We start from the raw sequence: 16,100 nt of genomic DNA, 5'->3' as shown, positions 1-16,100 counted from the left end.
ATTTGTATTCCCTAGATCTGTCCACTGAGAGGGCCTGAGAGTAATGGCATCCTAAGATCAATGACGCACAGAGCACCCAGATCTTAAATTTTCATTAAAACAAAACAGGGCTCTTAGGGAAAATGTCTGATTCCAGGGATCAGACAAAGAAAGTATGAAAAAGCTTGAAAAATCCCATTGTGTCAGAAGCAAAGAAATGCTCAAACCAACTTGAAGTGGCTCCCACTGTCCAAACTATGAACAATGTGATCAAAATATATAATAAAAATAACTCCTTAAAACTCTTTGAATAAAATAGAAACCCCAGAGTTCCTATATTTAATTTTTATTTTTTAACCCAAATAAAGAACTGTGAATGTATTTATTTAATTTAATATTTCATGAGAAATGGAATATTTATACACCTTAAAATACATCTTCACAAAACATATTAATTTAAAAAGAGAAAAGAGCACATTTACAACTGGAAAGCTCTCTATGTAACACCTTAATCATTATTAAAGTGAATATCATCAAGAGTGGGACAAACTGAGATCATATGGCCCCTGATAAGATGGAAGGAGAACATGAAATCACTCCTGTGATATTGCTGACAAAGATGTCTACCTCAAATCTAATCATGAGGAAATATCAAACAAACCAAATTGAAAGATATTCTACAAAATAACTGCTTTGTAGTCTCCCAGTATCAAGGTCATGAAAGTCAAGGAAAACTGAGAAACTATTCCAGACTGAAAGAATTGAAGAGATAAGACAGCAAGATCCTGAAGAGTCAAAGCAATCTCAAGAAAAAAGAACAAAGCTAAAAGTATCACACTGTCTGATTTCAAAATACAAAGCTATCATAACAGTATGGTGCTGGCATAAAACAGACACATTGACCAGAAAAACATGAGATTTTGAATTGGATTGTTTTACTAGAAAGGACATTATCAGAACAACTGACCAAATTTGAATGGGGTCCAAGGATTAGATTACAGTAATGTATCAATGTTAACTTTCCTGATCTTGATAGTTGTATTGTAATTATGTAACAATGTTGTTTTAAAAATACACACTGAAATATGGGGATGATGGAATGTCAAATTGCTCTAGAAAAATAAGTTCCTTTAATCTGAACTTACAACATCTGTAAGATTATGATTATTTCAAAAGTTTTTTAAAAATTTAAATTTAATATTTCTCACATACTGACTTTACAGTTAGAAAAAGATATCACTCATAATAGAAAAAAGATAAAATACCCAGGAATAAATTTTATTTAGTGGCATACAATAACACTTACATAAATTCAAGGGGAAGATTTATTTACTTATGGATTTGTTTTTTGGTAGAAACAGGGTCTCACTATGTTGCCAAGGCTAGTCTCAAACTCCTGGCCTCCAGGGATCCTCCCATCTCAGCCTCCCAAAGTGCTGGGATTACAGGTGTGAGCCATTCAGCCTGAGAAGTAGGAAGACTGAGCATTGTAAAGATACCAGTTATTGAGTAGGAAGACTCAATATTATAAATATGTCAATTCTCCACAAATTAATCCTTTTTTAAAAAAAACAGGGTCTTGGCCAGGTGTGGTGGCTCACATCTGTAATCCTAGCACTTTGGGAGGCCGAGGCGGGCAGATCACCTGAGGTTGGGAGTTTGAGACCAGCCTGATCAACATGGAGAAACCCCATCTCTACTAAAAACACAAAATTAGCTGGGTGTGGTGGCGCATGCCTGTAATCCCAGCTACCTGGGAGGCTGAGGCAGGTGAATCTCTTGAACCCGGGAGGCAGAGGTTACGGTGAACCAAGATCGCGCCACTGCACTCCAGTCTGGGCAACAAGAGCGAAACTCCATCTCAAAAAAAAAAAAAAACTAAAACAACAACAACAACAACAACAACAAAAACAGGGCCTTGCGCTGTTGCTCAGGCTGGAGTGCAGTAGCATGATCATAGCTCACTGAAATTCACCTCAAATTCCTGGGCTCAAGCGATCCTCCTGCCTCAGCTTTCTCAAATACACAGGGAACAAAAGTCAATGTAGATAAATGAGATTACATCACTCTACAAAGCTTCTGTACAGAAAAGGAAACAACAGAGTGAAGAGACAACCCACAGAATGGAGAATATATTTGCAAATTATACCTATGATAAGGGGGTAATATCCAAAATATATAGGGAACTCAAACAATTCAGTAACAAGCAAACACATAGTCCAACTTGAAAAATGGGCAAAGGGCCTGAACAGACATTTTTCAGAATAAGACCTATGAATGGCCAACAAAAAAAATGGTCAATATCTCTAATCATCAGGGAAATACAAATTAAATCCACAGTGAGATACCACTCCGCACCTGTTAACATGGCTACTATCAAAAAAACGAAAGATAAGTGTTAGAGAGAAAGTGGAGGAAAGGGAACCCTGATATACTGTTGGTGAGAATGTAAATTAATATAGTCATTTTGGAAAGCAGTATGAAAGTTCCTCAAAATATTAACAATAGAATTACCATATGATCCAATAATCCTACTTCTGCCTCTATAGTGACTACATAAAAATTTTATAAATGTGATTATATAAAATGTGATTATAATTAATAAATACAAATACATTAAAATAGTATATATAATTTCTTCATACTGGAAAAGCCAGGAGAGTCTTTGTGGCGATTAAAGTAATTTAGGAAAACTCTGAAGAACTGAAATGATAAGAACAAATAAAGGAAGAGCAAAGGGAACCCCAAACACAGGAAACATGAGCTAAGGCATGACAATATGGTGAAGATTATGATGGTGTAATTAAGGGAATATTTTTCCTGTCAGCATGATAACTCTCCAGCTCTGCTCCTTATAGGCCAGATTAAGATACAGTTAACAGCGTTGCTAGGCAACATTGCTTATGATAACGATGATCTTGGATTGATGACTTGCATTTGGACTAGAAAGCACTACAGATGATGTACGAATACCTGACGAGCAGTCACTGAAATGAGCTACGCTGAGTACTTTAACTCTAGTAATTGAGAGATTTCTTACAGGAAACTTGGAAGCAGTGCCTTTGGAATTTTTATTAAAAACGATGGTTTATGAGGGTTTTAAGCCAGGGCAATTCAGCATCTGCCCTATGTGACTCTCACTACCTTGAACCTGAGCTACTATATAGGTGGCCAAAGAGGGCTGGCTGTGTGGGCTGCAGCCTAGGCATCTGGGGACTTCTTCCACAGAAGGGGAACCCCTAACAGTGTCCTTATGGAAAGCTGTAACTTTACATATTTGCCAAGTGTGTCCATCTGAATGTTTAACCTTTGAAATCTTCCTGTACCTCTAATCAGTATTGGCAGATAGGCTTAAGGAATAACAAAGTGTTTTAGCTGTAGTGGAGAGTTACATAGATGGAAGAATGAGATCTAGAACACAAGAGACAGATTTTAACTTAATCATGAAAGATTTAAATGCCAGATTGTGGAAAATAGATTGTAATTTAAGTTTTAAAGGAGAGTAGGACCCTGACAGCTTTTGAGTGTAGAGTTAAAGTTATCAAAAAGTTTAATCGTCCTATCAGACAAGTAAATCTAGTTCACAGTATATGTTGGAAGGAAGACCAGAGATCAGTTCTGTGAAAGATGCTGGAGGACCAGCATCTTCAGTTGTCTGAAGAATTGGTAACATGGAACTAATAACAGGACTAATCTCTGATATAGGCAGATAGAGCAGTAGCCTGAGACTCAGAGGAGACCTAGCCTGACATCTAGTGGAGATGTGATTTGCAAGGCATTGCAATTTACTTCACCATTTCCTGTTTCCTGCCTGAAGTCCCAGGTACCATCAAGCTCACATTTAAGTTCCCATAGCTTAATTTCTAAACGCCACTCAAAATGGTTTGACAAAAAGTACATCAAAATAGTTATAACAGTAGTAGGAAAAAAATACTAAATGTTTGCTTTACAATAAAACATCCATCTTTTCTCCTTGGGATTAAAAATTTGACTTTTATCCTAAAAAATTAAGGTGAGGAAAAAAATTTTTCAATACTTCTGAATTTTATGATGGCACATTCCATTGGGACTACCATTGATTATATAGACACAGAAATGGACACAAACATTCAACCTTTTTCCAACCTTTTATTCCTTCTTGGAATTTTCATTCTTATTTATTTTAGTTCTTTCTTTTTCTTAAACTTGGTTTCTTTATACATTATACAACCCACTTCCCTGTTTTTCTTCGTCACTGACAAGCCTCCTTTTTTTCTTACCTGCATTCCTAGGATTTGAATGGTTTAAAACTTTTAAATGGTACAATATTCACTTTTTCAAATATATACCTTTAATCCTTGGCTACCAAAGAACTGAAAAACTCTCAAATTATAGAAAATGCCTTTGAACGCTTAGGAATGATGACACAGTGTTTTCAGATTTGCAGTAAATGTAAAGCCATAAAATGAAAAAGAGCGAAGAAAAACATTCGCTTAAGAGTACTATCTTGTTGGCCAGGCGCGGTGGCTCACATCTGTAATCCCAGCACTTTGAGAGGCCGAGGCGGGTGGATCACGAGGTCAGGAGATCGAGACCATTCTGGCCAACACGGTGAAAGCCCGTCTCTACTAAAAAAATACAAAAAAATTAGCCAGGCGTGGCTGTGACTAACATATACTGTAGTCCCAGATATTCAGGAGACTGAGGCAGGAGAATGGCGTGAACCCAGGAGGCAGAGTTTGCAGTGAAATGAAATCATGCCACTGCACTCCAGCCTGGGCGACAGAGCGAGATTCCGTCTCAGAAAAAAAAAAAAAAAAAAAAAAAGAGTACTATCTTGTTTCTAAATTTCTTGATGTGTCTCTGGTCTTATCTTGAATGCTTTTTTTTTTCCAACTCATATGTTGGAATAAATGAAAGATACCTAGAAATGTCTGGTGAATTAAAACATTTTTGGAACTGGAAAAGCACAGAATTTTTTTTTTTCAAGTCAACCAGTAGTCAAAATGTAAAGCATATTTTTAAACCCATTCTTCCTCAGAAGAATAAGCCTAATTAGTGTGAAGAAAATAGAGTAGCAGCAAATTTATCCCAACAAAGGAAGTTAACTGGACCATAAACCAAACGGTGAAGGACAGCTTCTTGCCTTCCATTAAAAATTTTTTAAAATAAGAATTTTTTTTTCTTTTTTTCTGCCTCTTCAGGAAATCAACTTATAAAAATAATGGGTCACGTGTGTACTTAAACCAGATGCCATTTCACTTAGGTGGTAAAACTGTACAGTTTGTTAGCTACGATGTTTTTAAAATAATTCTCATCCAGAATGAAAAGTGGAACAGCTCTTCTGCTTTTGAGAACATTCATTCCTCCCCTAAGGTTAGCAAACTGTGAAGAATCCTGAGACAGAAGTCAAAGAGACCAGAGAAGGAAAAGACTTGAAAGTTTCAAAGAAGAAAGAACCACAAGCAGCAAACTAGCTCAAGAAGCTTAACTACTTGAAGTGTCTGAGTCTGAATTTCAGAGTCAACAAGATAGCAGTGGAGGAGGGTTTGAAGATGTGTGACATGTTGCCTCCCATATATTAATAGCATTTAAGTAGCCAAATGGGCAAGAAATTCAGGGCAGGAGGTAAGGGGCAACCCGGAATGCTGCTAGCTTTGTTGTTATTGTGAGTAGAGTTTGTTTACACAGATGACGCTACGAGGAGCCTCTGCTACTTAACATCTGTGTGAACCTTAGTATGAAACCTAAGCCTTATTATCCTTAAGTGTAAACTGGAACACGTATTAATTTTCTATTGCTGCTGTAAAAGATTGCCACTGCCTTAGTGGCTTAAAACAATAAAAACGTATTATCTAACAGTTCTGGAAATGAGAACTCTGAAACTGATTTCACCGGGCTAAAATCACATCAGCAGGACTACAATTCTTCTGGAGACGCTAGGGGAGAATCCATTTCTTTGCCTTTCCCTGCTTCTAGAGGCTGCCTGAATTCCTTGGCTTTTGTCCCCCCTCTATCTTCAAAGCCAGCAAGGGCCAGTCGAGTCTTTCTCACACATCATTCTGACTGACTCTCTCGCCTTCCTCTTTTGCTTATAAGGGCTCTCACAATTGTGGCGGGTACCCAGACAATCCGGAATATTCTTCCATCTCAAGAGGAGCCAATTAGCTGCTTTAATTGCATGTGCAGCCTCAATTCCCCCTAACATGTAGTATAACCTATTCATAAGTTTTGTGAATTAAGGCATGGATATCACTGGGACCGTTAATTCTGTCCACTGAAGACATAGAGTTCTTGTAAGAAATACATGAAATAACATAACATGCTAAATGTTTACATACTAACTATAGAAAGCACTCAATTAACAATATTCACATATAAATACAGACAGCCAGGGCGTGGTAGCTCACAGCTGTAAATCCTAGCACTTTGGGAGGCTGAGGCGGGCAGATCACGAGGTCAGGAGATAGAGACCAGCCTGGCCAACACAGTGAAACCCCATCTCTACTAAAAATACAAAAATTAGCCAGGCACACTTGTAGTCCCAGCTACTCAGGAGGCTGAGGCAGGATAATCGCTTGAACCCAGGAGGCGGAGGTTGTGGTGAGCTGAGATCGTGCCACTGCACTCCAGCCTGGGCAACAGAGCAAGACTTCATCTCAAAAATAAATAAAAATGAATAAATAAATAAATAAATACTTAGAGAGAAGGTGAATATGAGTCACTAAATCCAACCTAACTCAACAAATACAAAGTATCAAGGATGTATATAATGGCTGGATTTTCTTTTTAGGTATGTAAATGTGCATTCCTATTTATGCCCATTGCATTTAAAACTCATTTATATATCCTTTGTAATGCAGGTTCAGTCATTTCATAAATTGAAAGCATTCACCACACATTGGCTTCCATGAGATCATTGTCTCAGCAGTGAGACAATCAGTGCTTGCTAAGGAAAATTGTTGTCTTGCTACAGTTAGCAAAAAGACACAGTTATTAAGGCAAGCAGGGCACGTCCTCAAAGAGAAGTTGCAGACATAGAAACATCAAGTGCGAACCTCTAAAGAGAACACTGGGAGCTCCACCGCTTTCCATTATGCTCTATTCAGTTCTGAGATCTAAATTGCTGCTGATTTTTCATCTTTTAATCACTTCACAGAAGTTAAGTGTCCTTGGGAGGCACTACAGAGGGTAGCACAAATCTCATCTCATTGATTCTAAATTAATTTGATCTTTTAACTCCCAGCTACCGAGTTTCCTGGGCTTTTAAAAAATATTATTTTATGGTGACTTTTATTTTCTTTTTCACAAATAAAACATGAATAGTAGAAGCTGTATTTCTTCAGCAAAATTGCACTTAATTCTTATTTCCACTCAAGTAGAAATAGAAAACTTTGACCAGATGCAAGATTATTTTCACTAAAATACAAATGGAATTAATTTTGTTTAACATAAGGATTTTGTCTAACACTATTCAAGACATCAGTGTACCCCTTCAAGGAGTATCAACTGCCACCTGTTATACCTTTTAACCTGGAGACTATGAGCATTAATTTTTTAAAATGTATTTGGAGAAATTAACTTTCACAGGAAGGGAAAAGGATGGATGGCTTAGCTTCTTCAAATCAATACTATAAATCCGCCCAATGAATAATAAAATAAGAGTTAATGCTTTATTGAAGTTGAAAAGGATCACAAGTATTACCTTTGTTATCCAGATATTTTTTAAAAATCTTAACTAACACTGGAACTCATACATATTGCTAGTCAGAATGATGGTATTCAAATAATAGATCTATAAATTCAATGGCCATGAGAAGTGTTTACAATCTTAAGAAAATGTTATAGGTTTAGACTAATTACATAAAATGAGAAAATACTGTCAATTATATAAACTTTGAAATATCTAGTTCTATACTTCATTCTTATAAGACTAGAAAATAAAAAAGTTAAATTAAATAGGAATAAATTTCACCATCAGAATAGTAGGAATTATCTTTTTTTCCTTGTCAAATTGAAATGAGAATTCTCCTAGAGAATATTAAGTATTAATTATCCCATTAAGCGTAGTAGGACCAACTCTTGGTAGGGAGTAGAAGATCTGCTAGAAAAAGGAACCTGATAGCTGGTGGAACATGTGGCCTCTCTAAACCTTTGTTTTCTTTCATCTTTAGAAATATTTCAATGTATCTGAAGCTCTAAGAGTTCATAAAGATCCTTATTTTACAGAGAAAAAATACTTAAGACCTAGAGTACTGAAATGACTTCAAGTAGACCAAGCAGGATTTACACATCTATGTTCTTTCCATTCTTCGGCACTGTCAATAAGATTCCCAATGTCCCTATCAACCCTGAAATACCCCCAATTTTCATAGCTGGGGTAAGAACCGCTGAAAACAATGGTAGGTGAATGAGAGCATCAAAGTATTTCCCACTCACTTGGTATACTGTGAAGTGGAGGAGGAGGCACATTGTTAATAGCTGTCATGTGAGACAAAATAGCTGCTGGAAGAGAAGACATCGGCATCTTGATGGCTCAAAGGCAGATGACCAGAGGCTGCTTGAGAGGTAAATGATCACTCTTTGCCTGCAGGCTCATAAAGCAGAACTTCAAGGTCCTCTCTGATAGGTTGAATCCTACGGAATCTTCTTGTTCATAGTTCTTATCCATTGTTTGTGCATTTCCAAGAGTGTCATCCAGACCAGGAAGAACTATGCTATATTTCAGTCCAGTGGAAATCATGAGGAGGACTTTATGAGCTATAGAGAGTAGCAGTAATGAAGAAGGAAACTGTAGCCCACAAGGCTGATACAGCAGAATCAACAGCACTTATGAGTCTAGGTGAAATGAAAGTATTCACTTCCTTGGTCTTCCATAGTCCAGAGCCCTTTTCCTGCCTACCAAATGTTTACACTGGGTATCACAGGCCCTTTCTGTACCAGCAGTAACAGAGATAGCATATTTATACTGTTCTTCATGGCCACATTTATAGGGTAAACCATCCCTTCTAATTATCATACACCAATAAACCCACCCCAGCTTACATTTAACTATATTCTGCCAGAGTGTGGAACATGTTTTTTTGTTATTTTCTGCTGCTTCACAATAATTAAGGATAGTTACAATGGCTAGGGTTTACAATCCTAACTAATGTATCTTTTGATGCTGTGTATTATCTTCCAAGGCCTTTAGAAATAGGGTCCTTGTATCATAACTGTTAGAGTGATACGGACAGGAGACAGGGAAACACTGGGTAGAAGAGGGCAGTTCCCCGGTAAAGGCCCCACCTTCAAGCCTGGAGACCTGTGGCCCTAGATTGGGACAGGCATTCCTGGTTTTGCACCTAAAAAGTTGCCTTTTGGCCTGCAACACACCCTATCCTGTACCCATATAAACCCTGAATCCCAGGCTCCAGAAGCAGACGAAGAGATGAGACAAATAGATGAATGGCAGAATGACATGGCAGAGAAAGTGAGAAGAGGAGGAACATCTGAACACTGAGAGGAGTTCAGCCACTGTACGGCCAAACTCCAGGGGAAGATCATTTTCCCACTCCATCCCCCTTCCAGCTCCCCATCCATCCTGCTGAGAGCCACCTCCACCACTCGATAAAACCCTGAGTTCTTCCTTCAAGCCCATGTGTGACCCAATACTTCTGGGATGCTGGGCAAGAATTCAGGATACAGAGAGCTATCACACTGGCCCTCTTATTGAGCTTGTTAACATCAAGCCATCCACGGAGGGTAGGGCTACAAGGGCACACTGCAACACACGCCCACTTGGGCTCCTGCACCTGTCCGTCTGTGTGCTCCCCCTCCCTACAGGGTTTGAGCAGCAGCGATGACCAACCAAGCAGGCAAACCACAGCCCTGTCACACATTCTGTGAGGGGAATCAGGGAACTCTCCCATTTCATCAGGTAATATACAAAAGGACTGTGGCTGTCTGATACCTGAACTGGACTAGTAGAGTGTAAACCAACCATTTCTGGAGCAACTTCATCTAGATAACATTAATAACTAGAATAGAAAACATTAATTATGTTACAAAAGTAACAAATTTATTTTGCAACAGTTTCTATTAAATTATATCTGCACAATAAATTTACTCCGGTATAACTTTTCAATTGAATGTATTTTCCTATTTCCAGTTTTACAAACTCCAAACTCACCATAGACTCAATTTTGTCGTTAAGTCTCATCACTATTGTTTTTTTTTTTTTTCTGGAGACCAAGTCTCACTCTGTCACCCAGGCTGGAGTGCAGTGGCTCAATTCTGACTCATTCCAACCTCCACCTCCCGGGTTCAAGTGATTCTCCTGCCTCAGCCTCCCAGGTAGCTGGGATTACAGGCAGGTGCCACCACGCCCAGCTGATTTTGTATATTTAGTAGAGACACGGTTTCACCATGTTAGCCAGGCTGATCTTGAACTCCCGACCTCTGGTGATCTGCCTGCCTTGGTCTCCCAAAGTGCTAGGATTACAGGCATGAGCCACCACACCTGGCCACATCACTATTCTTCATCTTGCATTCCTTCCACACTAGCCACCTGCCTAGCTCCCACTTCAGAATGGTTCCTTGCCATTCCAACTGTCCCCTTGTTGGTAATCCCTACTGCTATCATTCCACAGGTTTTCTAGATCCATTCTCTTCCTAGTCGCACATTTAAAACCCAAAGAAATGAAGACGTGAATTTTTCATGGATGTTAAGCAGAAGGGACTATATAAAATGCTTTTTTTCTCTGACAAACAGTTCTAATCAAACAAATGTAAGAGAGGAAGTTTTCTAAGGCCCTAAAATTGTGATGACCGATTTCCTCTCTGATTCCAAGTTAGCAGTTCTTATTTTTATTTATTTTCTAGTTATTTTCCTGCTTTTCCATATTTTCACCTTTCTCTTTTCTGTATTTCATATGTAATAAACCTTACACACTGAATGCCATATAATATCATAGTTCATATCAACCTGGACCTTGCTTGAAAACAATTTTAAAGAAAAAATGAGAAGTGACAATGCAAGTAAACAAGAACATTAAGGAGTAAATAGCAAAATAAACAATTAAAATAGCTTACTGAATTTTATCTAAGTCTCTGTAATATTCATAATTGTGTGTGAGCATCTGCTAGTACCTGCTGATATATGTCCAGAGAAAATCCATCAAATCACAAATTCAGCTCTCCTAAATGTTTTTTGCTAGTCTTTTCAATGTATTCTGAATTCTTTTGAAATTCATTCAAAGAATAATAACATAATCACACAATTTGTCTTTGAGAGATAGCTGTATTACATTGTTTACCAATGCCTGGACAGTAAAGTGTAATTGCTTCCCAACCACTTACTTACAAAATTATCTTGGAGAAGTCACTTAATCTGCCTTGGCCTCAATATCCTGATCTATGCAGGGGTAATGATAATACCTCATACAAATATTATGAATATTAAATAAAATAATGAAGAAAGGTACTAGCACAGTACCTAGATATAGTAATAACTCCATTTTTATTAGTAATAATATTACTATTGCTGAAGTAAACTTTGAAAAACTCATATGGATTAAATATTTTTAATACTTTAGTAAAAGGCAAAAAGATAAAGTCATTCTGAAGAGAAACCAGAGCATAAATATTTTTAATACTTTAAATACTTTTTTAAAAGTACATTTAATATGAGTTCCATTTATTCCTGCTACACAGTCACCAGTAGTATATTACAGGTTCATTTTTCAGGATGTACCTTAAGTATTCATTCTGTATTGCAAAAACCAATAATAATAATAACTAAATTTACCATGACACTATTTCTAGATACTATTCTAGTGTCTATTAACATTTCTAGACACTATTAACATATTTAATATATCAAATATGCCCTATTTTGATTTTGAGTGTTTAATTCTGGTATTATATTTTTAACTCTATTTATTAGAAAAGATATGTCAAATTAAGATAACTGGCATAATTTTATTAAGAGATCTCAAAAGATTTTCCAAAACAATGTCCCTGTTGGTCTGAAGATACACAAGTATAACATATGTTATACCCAAGTCATTTCATTGGATAAATGTTAACTAAGCATAGTTCCAATGCTTTTATAACCCCGTAGCTGATGCATGTAATGATTAAATGGCAAAGCCCAAAGAGGCAACAAGCAAAAGTCCAAAACTTCTCCTGAGCACTGGCAGATAGGCTCTCAGGAGACATATCCCAGAAGATATTTCAGAATCCTAAAACTGTGGAAACCTATTAATAGGAAACAATCTCACAATATAATCAATACATATGGAGTAAGGTAAATTTAGATCATTCTGGGGTCTGCAGGAGAAAAAAAGGGTATAAAATGGAGGCTTTTATTTTGTTGAAGTTGTATACACTGCAGTTTTAGTTTGTGAAGTCGGGTAGACAAGTTGAGATACTTTTTAGAAATAATATAAAAGACAGGTCAGCCTAGAGAATAAGGAGTAGGAGAAGAGAGTGAGAGAAAAAGTGGGCAGTAATCATAGACAGGCTTTTAGGGGAAGAAACAGAAATTATTTGGAGAGGATTTCTAGCGATTTTTGCAATATAAAAAATCACTCCATCACTCCAAAAATATAGATTTTTTTCAGTAAAAATTATATGTTAGTTAAATTTAAGTTTTGGGGGGAGTACAAGAACATTTTAAGACTGGCTTCAAAAAGTCCTAGCAAAAGCAAGAGGGTTTTGGTCACTTTGAGGTTAATGGAGAAGATATTCACACACAGAAGGCATTTTGAAAGAGTAATTTCAGAGTATATTCACATCCAAGGAAAATTACATTTTTTGATATCCTTGCTTTTTATAAAGCAATGAAATTTTACATAGAATTAGCTATATAAAATATATTTGATAAAAGCCTGAAATATTATACTAGAAAGTCATTGCATTTTTAAAATAGAATTTCGAGTATGTCAGTACTTAGAGTGTGAGGCGGAAGACAGCACAGTACAGGATAGAGCTGACAGGCTTTGAAGCCATATTGAGCCAGACCTCTTTGGTGTGACCCCTTGGTTAAGTCATTTAATTTAACTAAGCCCTGTTTTCTCATTTTTAAAATTATAGGAGTGAGAATAACTTCATAGGGTTATTGAGAGGACTGTAAATAAGTAAAGTGACTACTTAATTATGATGATGATTATAAATGTTACATCATATTAAACATGCAAAACATTTATTGCAGTGCTTGACATATAATATACATTCCGAAAAGAATTCCAGTTCCTTTCCTTTCTCTCTGCAATTGGCATATCAAGCTAAGGTACAAGAAAGCAGCCAGTGCAACAAGGACTGTCATATACCAAAATGAGATGAGGACTCACTTGGAACACTGAAGTAGCTCAGCATGTGACTCAGAAACTAGAAAATAAGAACAACAACAAAAAAATAATAACCAGGACATAGAAAATACATTAGACATTCTTGACTAAGGGTTCCAGCAACAACTGATGTGATACAATTAATTGAGTATAGCAGACTCCACAGTATTTTTACATGTATGTTATTATCCTATGAAGTATCCAGAAGACACAAGCAGACATATTATATCAGCAAATGTTACCAAAAAGTACTAGCAGGATACACATTTCCTCAGATGGGCTGCTGATAAAAGTTTTTGTAACATTTAAGTTGCTTTTATTTTTATTTATGTTTTGACTAGGCAATACATGCATATAATAGAAATCCGAGTTTAAAAATGATATTTATACATAGTAAAAAATCTTTCTATTCTTATTATCCAGCTATATAAATTCATTCCTCAGATATAATCTATGCATACAGAACCATAAACCTGCATACTTCTCTTTTTACAAATTCCATACATTGATACATATATATATATATATTCATAGTTAATATATCTTGAACAGTTTTTTCACAGCAGTATATATAGGCCTGCCTCATCTTAGTTAAGTGCTATTATAAAATACTTATTTGTGCTCATCTTAGTTAAGTGCTATTATGCCCATCTTTGTGCTCTTCTTAGTTAAGTGCTATTATAAAATACTCATATTTATCTGTATCATGAGGTATCAATCCCATTATGATGGATACTCAAGTTGTTTCCAAATTGTTAGTAGTGTGACAGTTAATATTTATCTGTGTATTTATTTTACTTTGTATGTGTATGGATATATCTATAGGTCATATTTCTAGCAGTGAGATTGCTGGGTCAAAGTAAATGTGCATTGTAAATTTTGATCAATATTACCACATTTCTCTCTATAAGGTGTACCAATTTATCCCAAAGGTGGCGCTGTGTGAGAGGGCCTCTTTGTCTACATCTTCAACACTAGACCAATAGCCACCTTATTAATCCTTGGTATCCAACTTGTGACTTACTTTTTTTGTTGTTTGTTTGTTTTGTTTGTTTGTTTTTTGTTTTTTTTTTTTTTGAGGCAGGATCCAACTGTTGCCCAGGCTGGAGTGCAGTGGCATGATCTCAAATAACTGCTGCCTTGACCTCCTGGACTTAAGCAATCCTCCTACCTCAGCCTCCCGAGTAGTTGGGACTACAGGTGCATGCCACCACACCTGGCTAATTTTTGTGTTTTTTATAAAAATAGGGTTTTGCCATGTTGGTCAGGCTTGTCTCAAACTAGGCTCAAGTGATCCTCTAGCCTCAGCCTCCCAAAGTGTTGGGATCATAGGCATGAGCCACCACGCCCAGCCAACTTGTGACTTTAATTTGTATTTTGTCTTGTTAGGAGTAAGAATGAGCATCTTAAATGTTTAAGAGCCATTTCTATTTTGTCGGTTTACTATCACGCATATCTTTTGCCCATTTTTTTCTTGAATTGTTAGTTTTTTCTTACTGATTGTCAAGCCTTTACACAGTAAAGAAATGAACGCTTTGTAGGTTGCTAACAGTTTTTCCATATTCTGCATTTGACCTCTGGATTTATGCTTTTTTATTTGTGGTTATTTAAAAAATTATTTTGTAGTTAAATTTATCAACTTTTTTCTTTCATACCTTCTGACTTCTATTACATACTTAGAAAAAATCCCCTTGTTATTATTACAAAATTACAGAAATCCTCATTATAAATTCTCCTAATTTGTTTAGTATTTTCGTCTTTATTTTCTGAGACACTGCTTAACAATCCATTTTTGCGTTTGCTAATGGCTTACGCAATTTCAAATTTTCAGATATTTTTCACAATAATTTTGAAGATAGCTATTATGATCCCACTTTACAGATGAGGAAAATGAGGCTCTGAAAATGAAAACTATAGAGTTGGAATGCAATAAAACTAGAATTTGAACCTAAGTTTGTCCTGGTCACACTGATTCCTTGACTTAAAGATGTGCAATCATCTTCATTTTTATTTGTACAAATTTAAGGAGTACTAGTGTAATATTGTTACATGGATATTTTGCATAGTATGAAGTCGGGTCTTTTAGCATGTCCATCACCTTAATTATGTATATTCCGTCACCTAAATTATAAACATTGTACTCATTAAGTAATTTCTCATCATCCACTTCCCTTCCACCCTTCCAAGTATCCAGTGTCTATTAGTTTAAACTCTATATCCACGTACACCTTATTTAGCTACCGTTTATAAGTGAAAATATACAGTATTTGTCTTTCTGAGTTGTTTCACTGAGATAATGGCCTCATGTTCCACTGATGTTGCTGAAAATGACACTGCGTGCCCTGCATTGTAGTACAGAAATTCTCTGAATGAAAATAACATTCAGAAGATGGTGAGATCTGGTCTTCCCAGTAACGAATACATGTGGAGGATCAGAGCTGCATTAATTCATTTGTCTGTATTTTAAAGACTCCAGGTTAAGCCATTGGGAAATAATTATCTAAAGTATGGAAAGATTTATATATGTAAAGGAAGGCGGCCAGTGAGGTGGTGCCTGCCTGGATCTTATGACGGGATCATCTAGTCTGTGTCAGAGCTGGAACTCTGGGACAAAGTGAAGCATAAATTGAAGAAAGAAAGTGGACCCTTCCAGAGGCTGTTAGAATAGTTCAAGGGTGTTATGATGACGGTCTCAACTAGGGCTGGGTAATAGGGAAGAACAAGAGGGAATGGTTGATGAACAGTGGAGGCTGGGAGAAGAATGAGTTACAAGATTCCTTGGGTGCTGCCTTCCGTGTTGGAATAGCTGCA

The 16,100-nt window shown here is 36.6% G+C and overlaps 1 protein-coding gene across 3 annotated transcripts in view; it reads right to left on the bottom strand.

Annotated features, from left to right (window-relative positions):
- Positions 1-8,562, bottom strand: part of CNBD1 (cyclic nucleotide binding domain containing 1) — a 636,725-nt gene extending 628,163 nt beyond the window's left edge. For 2 of the 3 annotated variants that reach the window (XM_055116708.2, XM_057303048.1), the window contains exon 1: positions 8,398-8,562. In XM_055116708.2, the coding sequence (XP_054972683.2) occupies positions 8,398-8,485 (88 nt within the window). In that variant the 5' untranslated portion in view covers positions 8,486-8,562. The remainder of the gene's footprint in view (positions 1-8,397) is intronic. The other variant, XM_063606847.1, reaches the window with a different exon arrangement.
- Positions 8,563-16,100: the final 7,538 nt, after the last annotated feature.

The sequence above is a fragment of the Pan paniscus genome, chromosome 7 (assembly GCF_029289425.2).
Source record: "Pan paniscus chromosome 7, NHGRI_mPanPan1-v2.0_pri, whole genome shotgun sequence".
In the NCBI taxonomy this organism is placed as follows: domain Eukaryota; kingdom Metazoa; phylum Chordata; class Mammalia; order Primates; family Hominidae; genus Pan; species Pan paniscus.
Note: the sequence above shows the minus strand (reverse complement) of the source record. Positions and strands in the feature narration are given on the sequence as shown.